We start from the raw sequence: 17,200 nt of genomic DNA, 5'->3' as shown, positions 1-17,200 counted from the left end.
TTTTCCCGGTTAGGGTAAGAAACCTTCATCGGAGGATGGCACAACTAGAAGGTGGTGTTCTATTCACAAATCATATACACATGTATTGGCTATTTGTCATGTCATGCTTAAAGAGGTGGAAAAGAACTTGAGAACCAAGTCCTCGAGTAGGCCTTCCGACTCTAAAAAAATTCGCACACCTTAGGAGTCTCTACATATATGGGGTCTGGCCAAAGGGGTTGGTCGGCCTAGTCCCTAGGTTGTGGCAATAGGAAGGGGCCAAACAGCTTGGAGAAGAGGGTCGGCCGACCCTTGTGTCGCGCTACTCCTCGGTCGTCCTGGCAAATAATAGTTACATTGATGAATACCTCATTTATTTATCAAAAAATAGGGAGTGAATTATGGTGTTTTACACGTCAATAACCACTTGGGTGAGAACCCTTTTATTCATAGTATTAGCCGGAGACAGGGACATTTTACTTTATTATAAGTCTTTTCAAAATTAATCGCCTTGCCACGAACAGTACCTGTGGAATTATTGCATCGTAGAAGATAGTACACTGAGTTTCCATGGCAAGATTGATGGCCGACGAAGTAGGAGCAGCAGAGCATTAGATCCCGTTCCAAGCAAGATAGTCGGTCAGAAGGACCCAACAAACACCGGACCTGCCCTTTTAAATACACACCTGCAGGTCGGTCTTGATCTAGCTAACCAAGCTACAACTGCACTCGGGTGAGGTTGGGTGACCCAACTCCTCCAAACCGTCGTGAACCCAGGTGCCTGACCCCTGTTTTGCTCACGCTCCCGTCTCCAGCACAGTCCACCAGTTTCCCTCATCTGACGAATTTCTAAAGGCTCCCAGACCATGTAGAAAAAAACTGTTGGCCAGTTTCACTCTCCCGGCTATCTACCTGCTGCTTGACAAAATTGTCCATTGTGAATCGATACGATATCGGCGTCATCTCTCACCTGACACGTACGTCTCCTTCAGCTTAGCTGCCGTAGTCGCGTACGTCCTCACCAAATCAGGTCACTGCATCGTTGCACGCTTGTGAGCTGTGGCTTTGCAGACACCGGGTAAGCCAAAGGTTTACTCAGCTGTACAAGTAGGAGTAGTGCGCCGTCGATCGGCAGCAATGGCGCTCGGGTAGTGGAGTAGATTTGAAGCTCTGCAGCTACGACCCTTCCTCCCGCCGTGCGTATTCAATGTGCGCCCGCGCGCTCGTCGCCATGCATTGAAGAGGTTCCCTCACAAGTAGGTGAGGGCTGAGCTCCAGCTGCCCGGCGGTTCGGAGCGGCCCGCTCGACCAACCAACGGCCCCTGACGGCAATTTATGGGCGAGTGAACCGACGCTCGACCCACGAACGAAGGCGAATCGGGACTCCCGTAGACCGATCGGTTAGACCCTCTACCGTCAGATCAAAAACCAACCGATCATTACATTAATCAATGAGCAGTAGAAAATATCGCTACAGTATAATGAAGCACTGTTGTTACAGTGTTTTGGCTACAGTACACAGCAAATCAGTATTCACCCACTCGTATTTTACTGTTTCAATTGGGATGGGTCATGGACGCATAGAGCCACCAGTACAGAACGGTGATAATACTAGCTATCACTGGTACTACTACTTAGTAGTATGCACTAAGACCGACTCTAACGGAAACTTCTTTTTTGCCGTATCCCTATGCCTCCGTACAATTACTGCTCTCCAACGTCGGCAAACCACTCCAACAGAGACTGTATTTTTTCTTTGGCCGGTGCTACAGGGATACGGCATCGGTATTTGATCGGCAAATTTGCCGCCGAGTTGGGGGCTCTCGCATCACTGTTCCTGAATATGCGCGTGGGTTCGGGAGAGGAGGAGAGGAATAAAAGGTAGGAAATAGGGTATTTGTTGGAGATGGAAAAAAATAGAGGATACTGTAATAGTATTAGGAGATGCTGTAATAGTATTATAGAGGGTGAATTTTTAGAGTTTCTGTTGAAGATGACCTAAGACTGTCCATTGGTAGGTGCAGTATGGATGACCGTACAGGGCCCTAAAAAATTAGGATTCTAATCTAGTTTTAATACTAACTATATATTTAATTAGCATCAAATTAGATGGCCTAACAAAGAGAGAAAAATGAAAAAAGCTCAGAAGGGCACCCTCAAGCCTGCTAAGTGAGACATCCACCATCGTGAGTTTGTGACCATCACGTGTCCCAACGACCTAACCCGATCGTAGCAACTCCCGCATTCCTAATCAGTTGATCGCTTTGTCTTCTCATGTTCTCCATTGGCTGCCAACTCGAAGTCTCGCAGGTCCGCCATGCGCACCAAGTCGCAGGCTTGCAACTGGCCAGCCGCTAGCCGCAACTCCCGATTCCCAAAGTCCCAATCTCACATCGTAGCAACTCCTAAATCCTGAACTCCTTACTCCAGATCGCAGCAGCCAGTAACTAAGGTAGAAGATACGACCCCTATCCATCATGCCACATCACAGCTAGATTTTTTCTTTTCTCTTCTAATCTGTAGCTAAGTCTAAAATTCATGTTATAAATAGGAAGGCATTTGTTTGGTTATTTCATCAATCCTCATCATGTCTTCTAGTTCTAGAAATAGGAGCTATGATTCTAGTTATGAAAAACGTAAGAAGAAACAAATATTGGAAGTAGCAGCTCAAACTTAAAAGGGTGCTTTTGATAGGTTTGTTGTGAAAATAATCTCAATTTACTTATGAAAATAAAACCCACGATGGTAATGTTGATGAGGGTCATGGTGATGATGCTAACAACACAGTAGAAGTTGAGGCACACACTGTGGAAATCGATCATGGTGATGATGCTAATATTATCGATGAAGTTAGTGGCCATGTTGATGGAGTTCATGCTAGTGTAGATGGATCACAAAATACTGAAAATAACAATGATATCAATAACTCTTTTTTGCAAGATATATTTGATCCAAGATATTGGGATACACTTGATCCTAAACTAGTTAATATTTTGGTGCAAAAGGGTCCTAAAAAGAGACTTGTCTATTCATAAAGATCCTAAAGATAGATTCTTTAGAAGATTTTCTCTAATATTTTACACTAGAGTTCTCTCAAATGGAGAAACTTTTGATAGAGAATGGCTTGTATATTGCAAAGATCTTAATAGAGTATTTTGTTTTTGTTGCAAATTATTGAGAAAGGGGTATGAAAAAGGTCAGTTAGTAAATGAGGGCTTCAATGACTAGAATCATCTTGGCACTAAACTTAAAGAGCACGAAACTAGTGAAGAACATATTTTGAATATGGTTACTTGGTATGACTTACACCTTAGGTTGAAAAAGAATCAAACAATTGATAAAGTTGCTCAACGAGAACTTCAAAAAGAAAGGGGGAATTGGAGAAAAGTTTTGTTCAGAAGTATCTTGATTGTAAAATTTCTTGTAGAACATAATCTAGCATTTCGTCGCGCTAATAGAAGGTTGACCAAGACAATAATGGCAATTTCTTAGGAAAGGTTCAAATGTTGGCTGAATTTGACCTAGTTATCCAACAACATGTTCAACGCATCACGAATGATGAAATTCATATTCATTATCTTGATCATGGCATCCAGAATGAGTTAATAAATTTGCTCGCTGTTGCAATCAGGTATGAACTATTAGAAAGGTAAAAGAAGCAAAGTACTTTTCAGTTATACTTGACTCTGATGCAAGCCACCAAGAACAAATGTCTTTGATCATAAGGTATATTGATGCGTCTTCAGATTCTGTTTGCATTGAAGAGTCCTTTTTTAGGTTTTGTGGAGGTAAATGATACAACTGGGCAAGGATTGTTTGATGTTCTACAAAATGAATTGAAGAATCTTGACCTTGATGTAAACAATGTGAGAGGATAGGGATACAATAATGGGTCAAATATGAAAAGAAATCATCAAGGGATACAAAAGAAACTTTTTGATATAAATCCTAGAGCTTTTTATTCAGCTCATGGTTTGTCATAGTCTGAATTTAACACTATGTGATATGGCAAAGTCTTGTGGTAAGGCAAAAGATTTTTTTTAGTTATACAACATATCTATACAATATTCGCTAATTCTACTAAAAAATAGCACATTCTGAAAGAAAACATAACATGATTGACTTTGAAGTTATTGTCATCTACTCGTTAGGAAAATCGTGTTGATAGTGTTAAGGCTATAAGATTTCAAATCGTAAAATAAAGGAGGATTTACTACAGGTGGCTGAAAGTGATAATGATCTAAAGACAAGTAGTGAAGCTAAATCCTTGGAGAACAATGAACTTAGTGGCTTCGAATTTTTAGTGGTAATAGTCATCTGGTATGAGATATTATCTGCTATCAATTTGGTCAGCAAGCAGCTACAAGCAAAGGATATGCTTATTGATATTGCAATTGAGAAAATACAGGGGCTGATTTCCTGTTTTAGTAAATATAGAGAAACTGGCTTTTAAAATGCAATGGAGGCTGCAAAAGAAATTGCACTTGAGATGGATATTGATCCAGAATTCCGCACCAAGTGTAAAATTAAAAGAAAAGGATAATTTGACGTGAGCACTGATAATGCATCTATTGCTTCACAATTTGCAGAGGAGTCATTCAGGGTCAATTATTTTATACTTGTTGTTGATCAAGCTATAGCTTCACTTACTAGCATATTTGAATAATACTAGAGGTACCAAAATACTTTTGGTTTCTTGTTTACTTCAGATAAGCTACGCTTCTTGGATGATAAGAGTTTATTTTTTTTCTTCTGTTCATCTTGAGGCTGCACTGAAGAGTGGAGAACATTCAGACATTGATGAAAAAGAATTGTATCTAGAGTTAAAATTCATCCAAGAATTTGTCCTTAAAGAATCTATGTGCCATCTTGATATTCAGGAGTATTTGAAATAGCTAAGCTGACTCTCTAATATCGTTATTGCATATAGAATTTTGTTAATCATTCGCGTGACTGTTGTATCCGCGGAAAGATTTCTAAACTCAAGTTGTTGAAGTTCTACTTTCGTTCAATTATGACATAAGAAAGATTCAATATATTAATGACAATAGCACTTGGAAATAATGTCTTAGAGAAGATTAATAATGAAGATATAATAGCAGATTTCATTTTAAGAAATACTAAAAGGATGATACTTTTCAGTAGAATACGATGTCAGTTTATTGCTTGAGTACTATCTTTACTCTTTTAACATTAATATTTGATATATTACTAAGTATTGTAAGGAATAATATATATTGAAGTTATATAATTAATTGAAAGTATACTTTGGTTATCTGTATTTTCTAATTTTAGGGTTTTATTCTGTGTTTCGCATCGGGACCTTAAATTCCTACATACAGCCCTGGTATGCACTGGTACTACTACTATAGCTGGAGCGGCATTTTCATTTCGAGCCGTAGCGGGAGTGATGAATTAATTGCCACCATCATCCCGCATCGCTTCCCGTTTCGGTGCTGCTCCTATATAGCTTCCCCTGCGTGTTCTGACGTTGCATCGCTGCACTACTCCAGTACTCGCTCATCCTTGCTGCGGCTCGCACAGCCCATGTGAGCTCACTTATTTCACTTGTCAGGCCAGCAGCCGCTCAGCTTAGCTTGCTGGATCGGATCACAGTTACTGAGCCAGCTAGCTAGCAGCGGCGATGGAGGCGGGGACGTGGGCGGTGGTCGTGGCGGCCGTGGCCTTGTACATGGCGTGGTTCTGGCGGATGTCGCGCGGGCTCAGCGGCCCCCGGGTGTGGCCGCTGGTCGGCAGCCTGCCGGGGCTCGTGCAGCACGCCGAGGACATGCACCAGTGGATCGCGGGCAACCTGCGCCGCACCGGGGGCACGTACCAGACCTGCATCTTCGCCGTGCCCGGGGTGGCGCGACGCGGCGGGCTGGTGACGGTGACGTGCGAGCCCCGCAACCTGGAGCACGTCCTCAAGGCACGCTTCGACAACTACCCCAAGGGCCCCTTCTGGCACGGCGTGTTCGGGGACCTGCTCGGCGACGGCATCTTCAACTCCGACGGGGAGACGTGGGTGGCGCAGCGCAAGACGGCCGCGCTCGAGTTCACTACGCGCACGCTGCGGACCGCCATGTCGCGCTGGGTGTCGCGGTCCATCCACCAACGACTGCTGCCCATCCTGGGCGACGCGGCCGCGAACGGCGCGCACGTCGACCTCCAGGACCTGCTGCTCCGCCTCACCTTCGACAACATCTGCGGCCTCGCGTTCGGCAAGGACCCCGAGACGCTCGCCAGGGGCCTGCCCGAGAACGCCTTCGCCTCCGCGTTCGACCGCGCCACGGAGGCAACGCTAAACCGGTTCATCTTCCCGGAGTGCGTGTGGCGGTGTAAGAAGTGGCTGGGCCTCGGCATGGAGACCACGCTAGCGCGCAGCGTCGAGCACGTCGACCGCTACCTCTCGGCCGTCATCAAGGCGCGCAAGCTCGAGCTCACCGGCGGCAAGAAGGCCGACGCCTCGGCCACGCCGCACGACGACCTCCTCTCGCGCTTCATGCGCAAGGGGACATACTCCGACGAGTCGCTGCAGCACGTGGCGCTCAACTTCATCCTCGCCGGCCGCGACACCTCTTCGGTGGCGCTCTCCTGGTTCTTCTGGCTGGTCTCCACCCACCCCGCGGTGGAGCGAAAGATCGTGCGCGAGCTCTGCGCTGTCCTGGCAGCGTCCCGCGGCGCCGACGACCCGGCATTGTGGCTCGACGCGCCGTTCGACTTCGAGGAGCTCGACCGCCTCGTCTACCTCAAAGCCGCGCTCTCGGAGACACTCCGCCTGTACCCGTCCGTGCCCGAGGACTCCAAGCACGTCGTCGCCGACGACGTCCTCCCGGACGGCACGTTCGTGCCGGCCGGGTCGTCGGTCACGTATTCTATATACTCGGCGGGGCGCATGAAGACGGTGTGGGGGGAGGACTGCCTCGAGTTCCGGCCCGAGCGGTGGCTGTCGGCCGACGGCACCAGGTTCGAACCGCACGACTCGTACAGGTTCGTGGCGTTCAACGCCGGCCCGCGGATATGCCTCGGCAAGGACCTCGCGTACCTGCAGATGAAGAACATCGCCGGGAGCGTGCTCCTCCGCCACCGCCTCGCCGTCGCGCCGGGCCACCGCGTGGAGCAGAAGATGTCGCTCACGCTGTTCATGAAGCACGGGCTCCGCATGGATGTGCGCCCGCGCTACCTCGGCCCGGTCATCGAAGAGCTCCGCGGCGCCGGGGAGTACGACGCGGCGGCCAGGGCCACCGCGGCCTGCGCGTAGAAGATCCCCCTACCGGTCAATGCATGCGCCGAGGTTCGTGCTGTTTGAAAAGGAACGGTTTGGGAATGGCAAAACATACGTAGATAGAAGAGTCCACTACGTGAGTAAGATATGTTTGGTTTTCTCGTAATATTTCATGAGATAAGATTATTTTTATTTTTTATATAATAATCTAATTTTATGTTTGATTGGATGGATACGATGGGTCAGTTGTCTGTTTGATTTGTGTGATTAAAGTGAATATGATAAGTCAGTTTTTTGTTTGGTTAGATGGAATGAGTGAGTTCAATTGTCATACTCAATTTGTGCACATTCATATTTATATACATTTCATAAATATTTAGATGAATTTGTACATATTTGAATTTGTTTGAATTCAAATTAAATTAAAAAAATATCACATGAAATGATAAAAATGCATATAAATGGTGCATTACAAAGTAACTCAATTTTTCACTAAATAATCTAGTGTTAGAAATATTTTTATAAATTAGAACATCATATGGGAAGAATATTAGTAAATTTTACTAGATTTTTGAAATTTTATTTGAGACATTAAAAATTGCTAGAGTTATAAAAGTAATTTTTTTAGAATTTTAATTAAATATTGTCTCAACCTTTTTGGATAAAAAAAAATGGGTGCTAGTGAGCTCTAATTTTTTCATAAAAACGTTTACAATTTTTAAACCACTTTTACTCCAAATAAAATTGAGATTTAAATGGAAAATAAAAACACACGTACACCCGAATGCCACCCGCCTGCGAACTCGAGCAGCGAACGCGAAGGTGTCGTCCGGGTATTTTCACTGGATCAACTCATACAGAATCTAAACGAATATTCTTCTAGATGGGATGACCCTATCCGCTCTTGACGGTGAACCAAATACCCGGCGAGACTAAAAAACTGGACGGGGGATCCCATCCAGGGGTGGTATTGTGAAACAAACACTGTCTAAATGATGGGTTTGGTGAGGTAATTTAAATTTTAAATCACTTTATTTTCCACTACATATTACTAGTATATTACTCCATTTTGAACAAAAATGTGTAAAAAGTCCATATCATTTTGATTTGGATGTTAAGCAGAAGGGGAGTCATGCTACTACAGAATTCATTTGTACATACGATTCACAGCACTGATATAAGAAACTTTTTTAACCGTCTGTGAAAAAAAGTTTATACAAATCAGATTTGTATAGATGAGTTTTTAATCATCTGTACAAAGATTTGTACAGACATCTCGTAACTGTAGTCATCTGTACTTTAGATTATCACAGATGGCTATAAGTTTTGAGCCGTCTGTGAAATATGAACAATACAGACGGTTCTAATGACGAGCCGTCTGTACTAGAGATTATTACAGACGGCTCTAAGTTTTGAGCTATCTGTGAACATGGTTCAGTATAGACGGTTTCAGTTTTGAGCCGACTATATTGTGTATTTGTACAGACTGTTATAGGCGTAGAACTATTTATACTATGCATTTATATAGTACTGTATTCATATATTATTGAATATAAACTGACATATCAACAATAAATCATTTATGGATCATTTGCATTTAAATAACAACAGATCGAACAACATACACATATCATACACACAGCAATGAAACATCTTCATTCAATATCACAAAGTAATACACATAAACAGAAGTAAAATATCAATATTACAAATCCTCACAACATTGCAAATCATTCTTCATTCTTCATTCTTGAGTCAACCCCATGCCTGATAATAAAACAACAAATTAGCTTTAGCACACTAAATTAAAAGGAAGTAATAAGTTTATTTGCTTTATTTTCTATATCATTAACCATAAAGTTATAATATATCAATAGCCTGCAAGATGCAAGTATTTTCAATATATTAAAATGACCAGCTTCTGTTGAGATTACAAACCATAGCTCCTAAAGTTATCGCGATCATGAAATTCGCCGCTCTCCTTTATGATATTCACAAGTGTGAAATGGATGAGCTGTTTTTGAATATATATGAGAATGTTCTTCATGAAATTATTTGTAATAAATTTATATATCTGTAGAAGAAAATTAAAATAGTTAGGCACAACAATGCAAAATGTATTTTAATATATTATAATTACACTAATCGACGGATATACTGGTGGACTAGAGCCAACAATTTGCAGCATATATTGGACAATATAGAACACAAAGAGGTTGGTACCTTGCGACTGCCTGTTACACTGTAGAAATTTATGCGCGGTATATTTAGTTCTATAGAATATATATTATAACGGTAAATTGATGTGCAATGAAGGAATTATTACTAGGAACTTATGTTGGTGGGTCGCTGAGGGTATATCTCTCCGTACAATCGCGCCCATCAAAACATACTTCGCGAACGCCCTTGTCAACAAATCTGTCAGATCTGAATACTTATTTGTGTCGTAGTACATCGAGTCAAAGTATATACAGTGTTGATTGTGTGTATAGATACAAACTAGCATCCAATAGTCTCGGTAGTTGTACGGTAGAAGAATAAGTTCCTTCAATTCACAGAGAGCGATCATGGCCTTCGCGACTTATTTTTCAACCTCGCCTGGAGATCAAGTGATTGTTGACCCACATACGACCTATGGGTTGAGGAATCCAATTTTCGAATTCTCTCTCTTAGCTTCTTGAATCATAAGTCTACACATAAGAGTAATATAGATGAATGAGGTATCAATAAGTTAGGCGGTTCATTAAGCATATACCACGACTAGTAACACTTACAATGTCCAGCATCTCAATAGACCGACGTCCAGCTTGTCAAGACGGTAGAGGAGGAATAAATCCTCGAAGGTCACGAGGAAGGATCCAGCTGGTTTCAGGAAATGTTGCCACTTGTACTTGGCACTGAAACAAGGAGAAAGATATTTCTCCTTATGGAACCTCTTTATGTATAGGTCGTGTAGAATCATACTTGCCCAGTCCAATTGCTCTAATGCTTTCTTGCTCAGTAACAGATGGCCTGCCACGTAGGTGTTTGATAGATGTTCTTCTTCTACATCCTTGCTCTTATACTTCTATTTGCTAGCTTTGCACTTTTCTAGAGGCGCCATTTTGGCAGACTGTTGGCCAGTTTTGCTGAACAGTTGTTATTGCTCATGTAGTGTAAAAGGAGATTTGACATTCGGCGGAGCACGACGAAAAGAGAAGTCGTTGTCGTCGCGTATTGGAGACAGAGACTACGGAGGTGGTGGAGGAACAACCAGTGTTATGAACTTCTTCGGCCACTGGTTGAAGGAGTGGACAGCCTTCCCAAGTGTCATGATGTCGTTCTCTAGGGGAATAGGAAGTGGGAGGGACGTGCAATTCTTATATACCATGTCGAGTGACACCCTAACATAACCAGGCTCTAGCGGGAGTGCGTGGATCATTTGTTCCCCACCACATGGGAATGCCAAGCCCGTGCCAAGCCCGTCCCTTCGTTCCATAATATTTTTAGATCTTCCACCAATGATCTTAAGTATATATCAATATCGTTCTCAGGTTGTTTCAGGCCTTGGATAAGCAGCGACATCATCAAGTACTTCCGCTTCATACACAACCAAGGAGGTAGGTTGTAAATACTAAGAACAACTAGCCAAGTGTTGTGCCTGTTGCTCATGTTCCTAAAAGGATTCATCCTGTTCATGCTCAAAGCAAACCTTATATTCCTTGGTTCTGCACCAAAGTCATCAAAGACCGTGTTGATGTTTCTCCACTGGGGAGAATCGGCTGGGTGCCTTAGCTTTCCATCTTGCTTGCAGCCCTCCGAGTACCAGCACAACAATTTGGTCTCTTTTCGATTCGCAAACAAACGCTTAAGACGCGGAATTATAGGCAGATACAGCAACACCTTAGCATGAATTCCTTTCTTCACCTCGTCATCATTTGATTGACTCTTACGCTTGTATCAAGATGCTTTGCACACTGGATATGAATGCAAGTCTTGTTAAAGTCTATCTGAGTACTTAAGTTCATGTCTGCATCTCACAACATCTGATCCAACATATCATCGTCGCATGCAGCACCACGGTCATCATCATCTGCACCAAATTTCTCATCATCTTCTCTTCTTACATCGACCTCAGGTTCTTCGACGATACCAACGTCTTCATGTAACATGTTCTGCTCTTCACCATGTTTGGTCCAACACTTGTAGTCTGGTTTGAAGCCCCTGATAATCAAGTACGCTTGGATCTGTAGGGCTACGTTCTATCTAAGAAAGGATCTTTCATTTCTACAATCGCAACAATAACAATATATAAATTCAATACCCTTCTCCAATAGATCACACCATTAAGGTACCCTTCTCATACGCACTCAGTTTTGTTTCTCCTTCGGCTCGTATATGAATCGGCGTCGTCAGGGAATCCCAACTTCCATGGAATGGAAACACCTATACCACGCATGTGACCCGGATGCTCTTTGTTCCCTAGAGCCGAGGTTAGTATATCCTTTTCCCGAGATGGTTGGAATGATCCTTGAATCGATTCTTCAGAAAGTTGCAGGTTTTTTGAGCCACTTGCTCGGTTTTTGGCTTCCTAAAGGTCGCAGAATCATTAGCCAAGCGTACGGCCCTTCCTCGGAACTAGTTCCAAACCTGCCTCTCTAGAATCTGTGAAAATGGTGTGGAGCAGTTCTCACAAGCTACCTGCTCATCCCCCTTGTTCCAGTTTAACTCCTTGTGCGCGTACCCACTGGTGCGGAGCCTGTGGGGGTGCGTGTTGCGTGATTGGCACGTGGCAGCCCCCGAGGACTCGGTTTCCCGAAGGTCCCACCGAAGTGCTCGGAAGAGAGTGCTCGGGGCTGCACGTGGCAGCCCCCAAGGACTCGGTTCCCCGAAGGTCTCACCGAAGTCCTCGGGAGAGAGTGCTCGGGGCTGCGCGTGGCGGCCCCCGAGGACCCGGTTCCCCGAAGGTTCGCGCAAGATCATTCGACGACCCGAAGGGTCCCATCGTCGGGGTGTCAGCCAGTCAAAGGCCCAATGCCACATTTAATAGGCACGCGCGGCCTGACATCCTGACATCCTGACATTCTCAGCTGCCCACGCCCCAGTGTCAGACCCTGCCATGCCCTGGTAGGGGGGCGTGGGTCCATTAAATGCACGGGTTCCGTCCCGTTTCATCCGGGTGCCTCGGGATAACGTTGCTAGAATCGAAGCGCTCCGCCTGTCACCCTGCCCTGGCAGAAGAACAAGACAGGGTGGGCGCACCGGGCACCTCTGAGGCTGCCCGGTGGGCCCCCTTTACGGCGCCCGAGGGCTTCCACAGTGGCGGGTGGTCGGATGTGCGCCGCATTTCTCCACCGCCCCTGTCACTTCGCCAAGACGAAATGATTACGCCTTTCTCCGTGGCACCTTGGCATTCGCATCCCCTCTTTCCCATTCAGGATATGTTGAGGTCGGCGCGCCTATAAAAGGAAAGGATGGAGAACACGTAAAAAAGACCCAGAAGTGTGTGAAGAAGAGGACGCAGACACTCGAACCAGCTCAAGCCAAGCTAGAACACGAGAGCCTCAAGCTCTTTGTAAACGGCTCTCCCCTTGGAACCAGATACATCCTTGAAGAATTCCCTTCAAGGATAAATATAGCGCTCACACAGGAGTAAGGTGTTACGCCTCCGTGCGGCCCGAACCTGTCTAAACCCCGGTGCACCCATTTTTCTCGCATTAGGGCGATCATCTCCCACCAGCCATCGCATTTGTTTCCGTTCCCGCTTATTTCCCAAACAAGCTTATCCAGGATCATCCCCCCGGCCGAATCTCTAAAAAGGGGTCTCTCGGGATCCCTGCGACAGGAGTTCACCCTCCGACAATACCCAATTTCAGTAATTCTAAAAATCATCGAGCAAATATTATACAAGACTTGCACTATCCAGAGCATCATCTAACGTAATCACGCATCATAGAGCATAATCATGCATATCATAGAGAAGAGAAGACCACGGCTCGGCCAGGAGGGAATGGTTGCTCACCACCATGGATGGATGGAGCACGATCGTTGGGGGCAGGGAGGTCGCCGGGAGGAGCACAGTCGCCGGGAGGAGCACAATCGCTGGAGGAGGGAGTTCACTGGGAGGAACACGGTCGCCAGGGGGAGGGAGGTTGCCGGGAGGAGCATGGTCGTTGGTGAGGAGCACTAGAGGCGGCTAGGGTTTTTAGGAGAACTTGGTGCGGTGCAAATTGGACGTAATGGTATATATATTGACATTAGTACAGACGAGTCGTAACTCCGAGCCGTCTGTACAAATAGTACACACAGTCTGTACTATTGATTTTCCAGAAGCATTAAAACTTACAAAATTCATAAATAATTCATTTAAACTTCAAATGAGACAAAAAAAAGTAAATCTATGATTAAATCTGTATTGTCATATGATATAGGTATCATTCTTGTTACTGTAACCAAAAAATTAACTTAAACATTAAACCTAAATATTAAATTAAACTAAAACTAGCAAAATTCATAAATAATTCATACAAACTCCAAATTAACAAGATCAAATTTTTAAGTAAATTCATACCTAATTTATTTTTTACATATTACATTGCAATATATAGGTACATAACAATCGAGTAACATCATACAGCTTTAACAGTAGCCCTTTTTGATGATCAACACGCAGATAGCAAATGGCTCCGGCCGGAAGTTGTTCTTCATTAAGGGTGATGCCATCTCCAAGAGGGTACTCATCAAATTGATTGTGGGGGTGCGTGTTGCGTGATTGGCGTGCCTTGTTAGCCTGACTCTGTTGCTGAAATTCCTTAGACTGGCACTTCACCACAAACTCTATTTATTGATCAGCAAAGTACCCATAAGCAATATTATTAGGGACGAGATCCTGCTTCACATATGTATTATACAGCTTGCTCTTGAAGGTCTTCCACGCCTTGCCCATCGTGGCTATTGCATGTCTTTCCATGTCCTCCAAGGAGCATCCTTCAGGGAAGTCAAATTAAGCTTTAATTGTTTCCCACAAGAAGCTTTTCTCTCTCTGCGGCATGATCTTCCAGTTTGAGTAGGTTATCCTGATCCTTGTCCGTCCAAGTGAGAGGCATGCTCTATGAAATGCTGCCTGAGCTTGCTGAGGGCGTGTTGGCACGCTCACCTCATTGACGTGAGTTATGGTGTAGTGACCCGTAAACATTTGGTTTTTGCCCCGGCCACCTCGCTTTTGCTTCTACGTCTGAGTTTCTTTTGTTTGCTGCTGAGAAGTGGCATCCGCATCTTGTTGAGCAGTGATCCCCTCTTGTTGGTTAGGAGAAGAGGCCAGAGGCAGTTCACGTTCATCTCCAGACACCATCTTCAAAATAGGAAGTCACTTAGCTGAAGCTAACTATCACTTAGCTCAAGAATGAGGAAAGATTCAGCAGAAGGATTTTGCTAACTATCACTTAGCTCAAGCTAGTTTCAAATAAGAACAACATGGGGAAGTATCCTGAGAACAACAAGCAAGTTGTAATATGTGCGATAATGAGATCATGAATAACCATATTCCATAAAAAACGTAACAAGAACAAAACTGATTAAAATTGATATACATGAACTTGAAAGAAAGAGCCATCAGAGCATAATCAAATATGTCAACCATCATATATATAAAATAGTACTGAACAGCAAGCTGAAGGATTACAATGTGCTCTCAGATAGTTCTAAACAGCTAGCCCCAGAACTATAAAATTCTGCTCCCTAGCTGACCATAATACACATCACAACTGAGTATTTAGCTAAGATCACACATAGAAAAAGAACATATCATCCATTCTCTGAAACTAAACAAACTTACTTGACAAAGTTACTAAATAAGTTTAGAAAAGCAGAGTATAACAGAAACTGCAAAAACCGAGTAGTAGAGCAATAGATGGAACTGAACAGACCAATAATTCTACCGCTCCACCAATCTAGTGGCAATTTATCCAGAATTTCAGATTACTAGAAAGTGCACAGAGAAGCAACCGAGCTGCAAACTCTGTATACAGGGGTTACTTTGAGATTCCCAAGTCACAACTTTCACAACCAGCTTGAGCAAAATAGTAACTGAGAAGTTTACAGGCTCAATCTATTTTACTTAGCCTAAATGCCCAATTTCAATAAATATTATCATCATCAAGCATATATACGCATTAAGGTACACGATCCATCTACAATATACGAAGTAAATTAATGTAAAATCAATATAATAAAAGAGAGCAACCAAGCTTTTCATCAAAAAAAAATGGAGCTATCATGCATCCATGCATGAATGAACCATACAATGACAATTAATTAAAAAATAATTAATAATTATCATTATATTATATACATGAATACCTAAAAATAAGGGCAAATATTAATTCAAAACTTATCATTAAATACTAGAGTTATTGATAATTTTATGTTTATATATCAAAAATCTAAAATTTATCTACAACACTAGATTAAAGCTAGCTATTTATAGTAACACATAATTAAATCTTCATATATACTTTGAGCTTCATATATACCCAGAACAATTAATATATTCAAGATCATCATGAAAAAATATTAAGTCTAGATGTAGATATAGTTGATCTCTCAAAACTAAATTAGAATATAAATCTACACCATCAAATTAATAGAACAAAACTATATGATTATAGAAAAAATCTAGATCTAGCTAGCTCTCCAAACCAAAATCTAGAACGTCTAAATCAAAATAGAACATAATGTTTTCCTAGAGTAACAAATACCAATAAATCTTCAAGTTTTCACTAAAATCTAACAATTTTTTTTGTCAAAATTGCCCTCTCCCTCCAAAAATTACGCATATTCGATCGCCACTGTTCTGCTTCGATCCAGACATAGTGAATGATGTACTATTCTAATAGTACAGATGACTTTATGTTTGGAGCCGTCTGTACTAAAGTGTCTCACATCTCTCCGACTATTTTTTTAGTTGGATTGTATTTGAAGCCATTTGTATTAATTTTACGAATAACTCGTGTTTGGAGTCGTTTGTGATATTCGTTTTATTACAGACGGCTTGTATTTTAAACTGTCTGTGATATTGATTTTTATTACATACGGTTCTAAATACGATTCATCTGTAATACTATTACAGACAGTTTCCAATAAAAACTGTCTGTAATAAAAACGTAAATCTTCCTTCGGATGAGTCCCTTCATTATCACAAATATTTCTTATTTAAAGTTGTTTGTGATAATCTTTGTCCAGATAGCTCTACATACGCATCTGTAAACAATGTTCCACTAAATTAATTTTATAATAGTATCATAATATCCCCCTCTCTCTTTTTTCTTTCTTTTTGAGCGTTGGGAGCCATAGCATCTGATGACTGATGTAACCAGATGAGGCGGCGCGAAATTAGTTTGAGTGGCTTGTGTTAATGGGCCGCCAATAGTTGTTGGAGATTTGTTTGTAAAACAAACTGAAACATGTCACCGATTCGATTGATAAGTTTCGGTATGAATATGAGAGTTTTTTTATTTTTATATATTCTAACATAAATAATTAAACAAATGTACTTTGAATAAAAAAGTTTACAATAATAAATCCCTACCGCACTCTCATAACGCGATTAGACCTTTATGCCAACGTGGCTTACAGCCTCTGGTTACTTCACGGGTGAACAGTATACCGCCAAAATTACTGTTCATAGAGGCTACTTTACATCTCCATCTTCTCTGTATAAAACAGTATTCTTTTGTTGCTCTAAAAATTCTAAAAAAGTTTACGTGTTTTATAATCCCTGTGCAACCTATTTTAATTAGATTCACTCAAAAATAATATGTATAATTTAAACTAAAATTTTCCAAAAAATACTACTTTTATAAGTTCTAATAATTGTTAGGATCTCAAATAAATTTCTAAAAATCTGAAAAAAATTACTAATATTCTTCTTATATGATGGACTAATTTTCAAAATTATTTGCAGCCATAGGTTATATAGTAAAAAAAATAAGTTCCTTTATAATGTTTTATTAATATGAA

General features: G+C 42.3%; 1 protein-coding gene across 1 annotated transcript; it reads left to right on the top strand.

The window, feature by feature from the left end:
* The first annotated feature begins 5,365 nt into the window (after positions 1-5,365).
* Positions 5,366-7,518, top strand: LOC133924749 (cytochrome P450 86A4-like). Its single transcript, XM_062370437.1, has one exon. The coding sequence runs from the start codon at positions 5,624-5,626 to the stop codon at positions 7,238-7,240; it is 1,617 nt and encodes a 538-aa protein (XP_062226421.1). The 5' UTR covers positions 5,366-5,623; the 3' UTR covers positions 7,241-7,518.
* The last annotated feature ends 9,682 nt before the right edge of the window (positions 7,519-17,200 follow it).

This window comes from Phragmites australis, chromosome 7 (assembly GCF_958298935.1).
Source record: "Phragmites australis chromosome 7, lpPhrAust1.1, whole genome shotgun sequence".
In the NCBI taxonomy this organism is placed as follows: domain Eukaryota; kingdom Viridiplantae; phylum Streptophyta; class Magnoliopsida; order Poales; family Poaceae; genus Phragmites; species Phragmites australis.
The sequence above is the reverse complement of the archived record's forward strand: the minus strand, read 5'-3'. Positions and strand labels throughout refer to the sequence as shown.

Excerpts from the sequence above, each read along its gene's own strand:
- LOC133924749 (XM_062370437.1), top strand. The coding sequence starts at position 5,624 with ATGGAGGCGGGGACGTGGGCGGTGGTCGTGGCGGCCGTGGCCTTGTAC.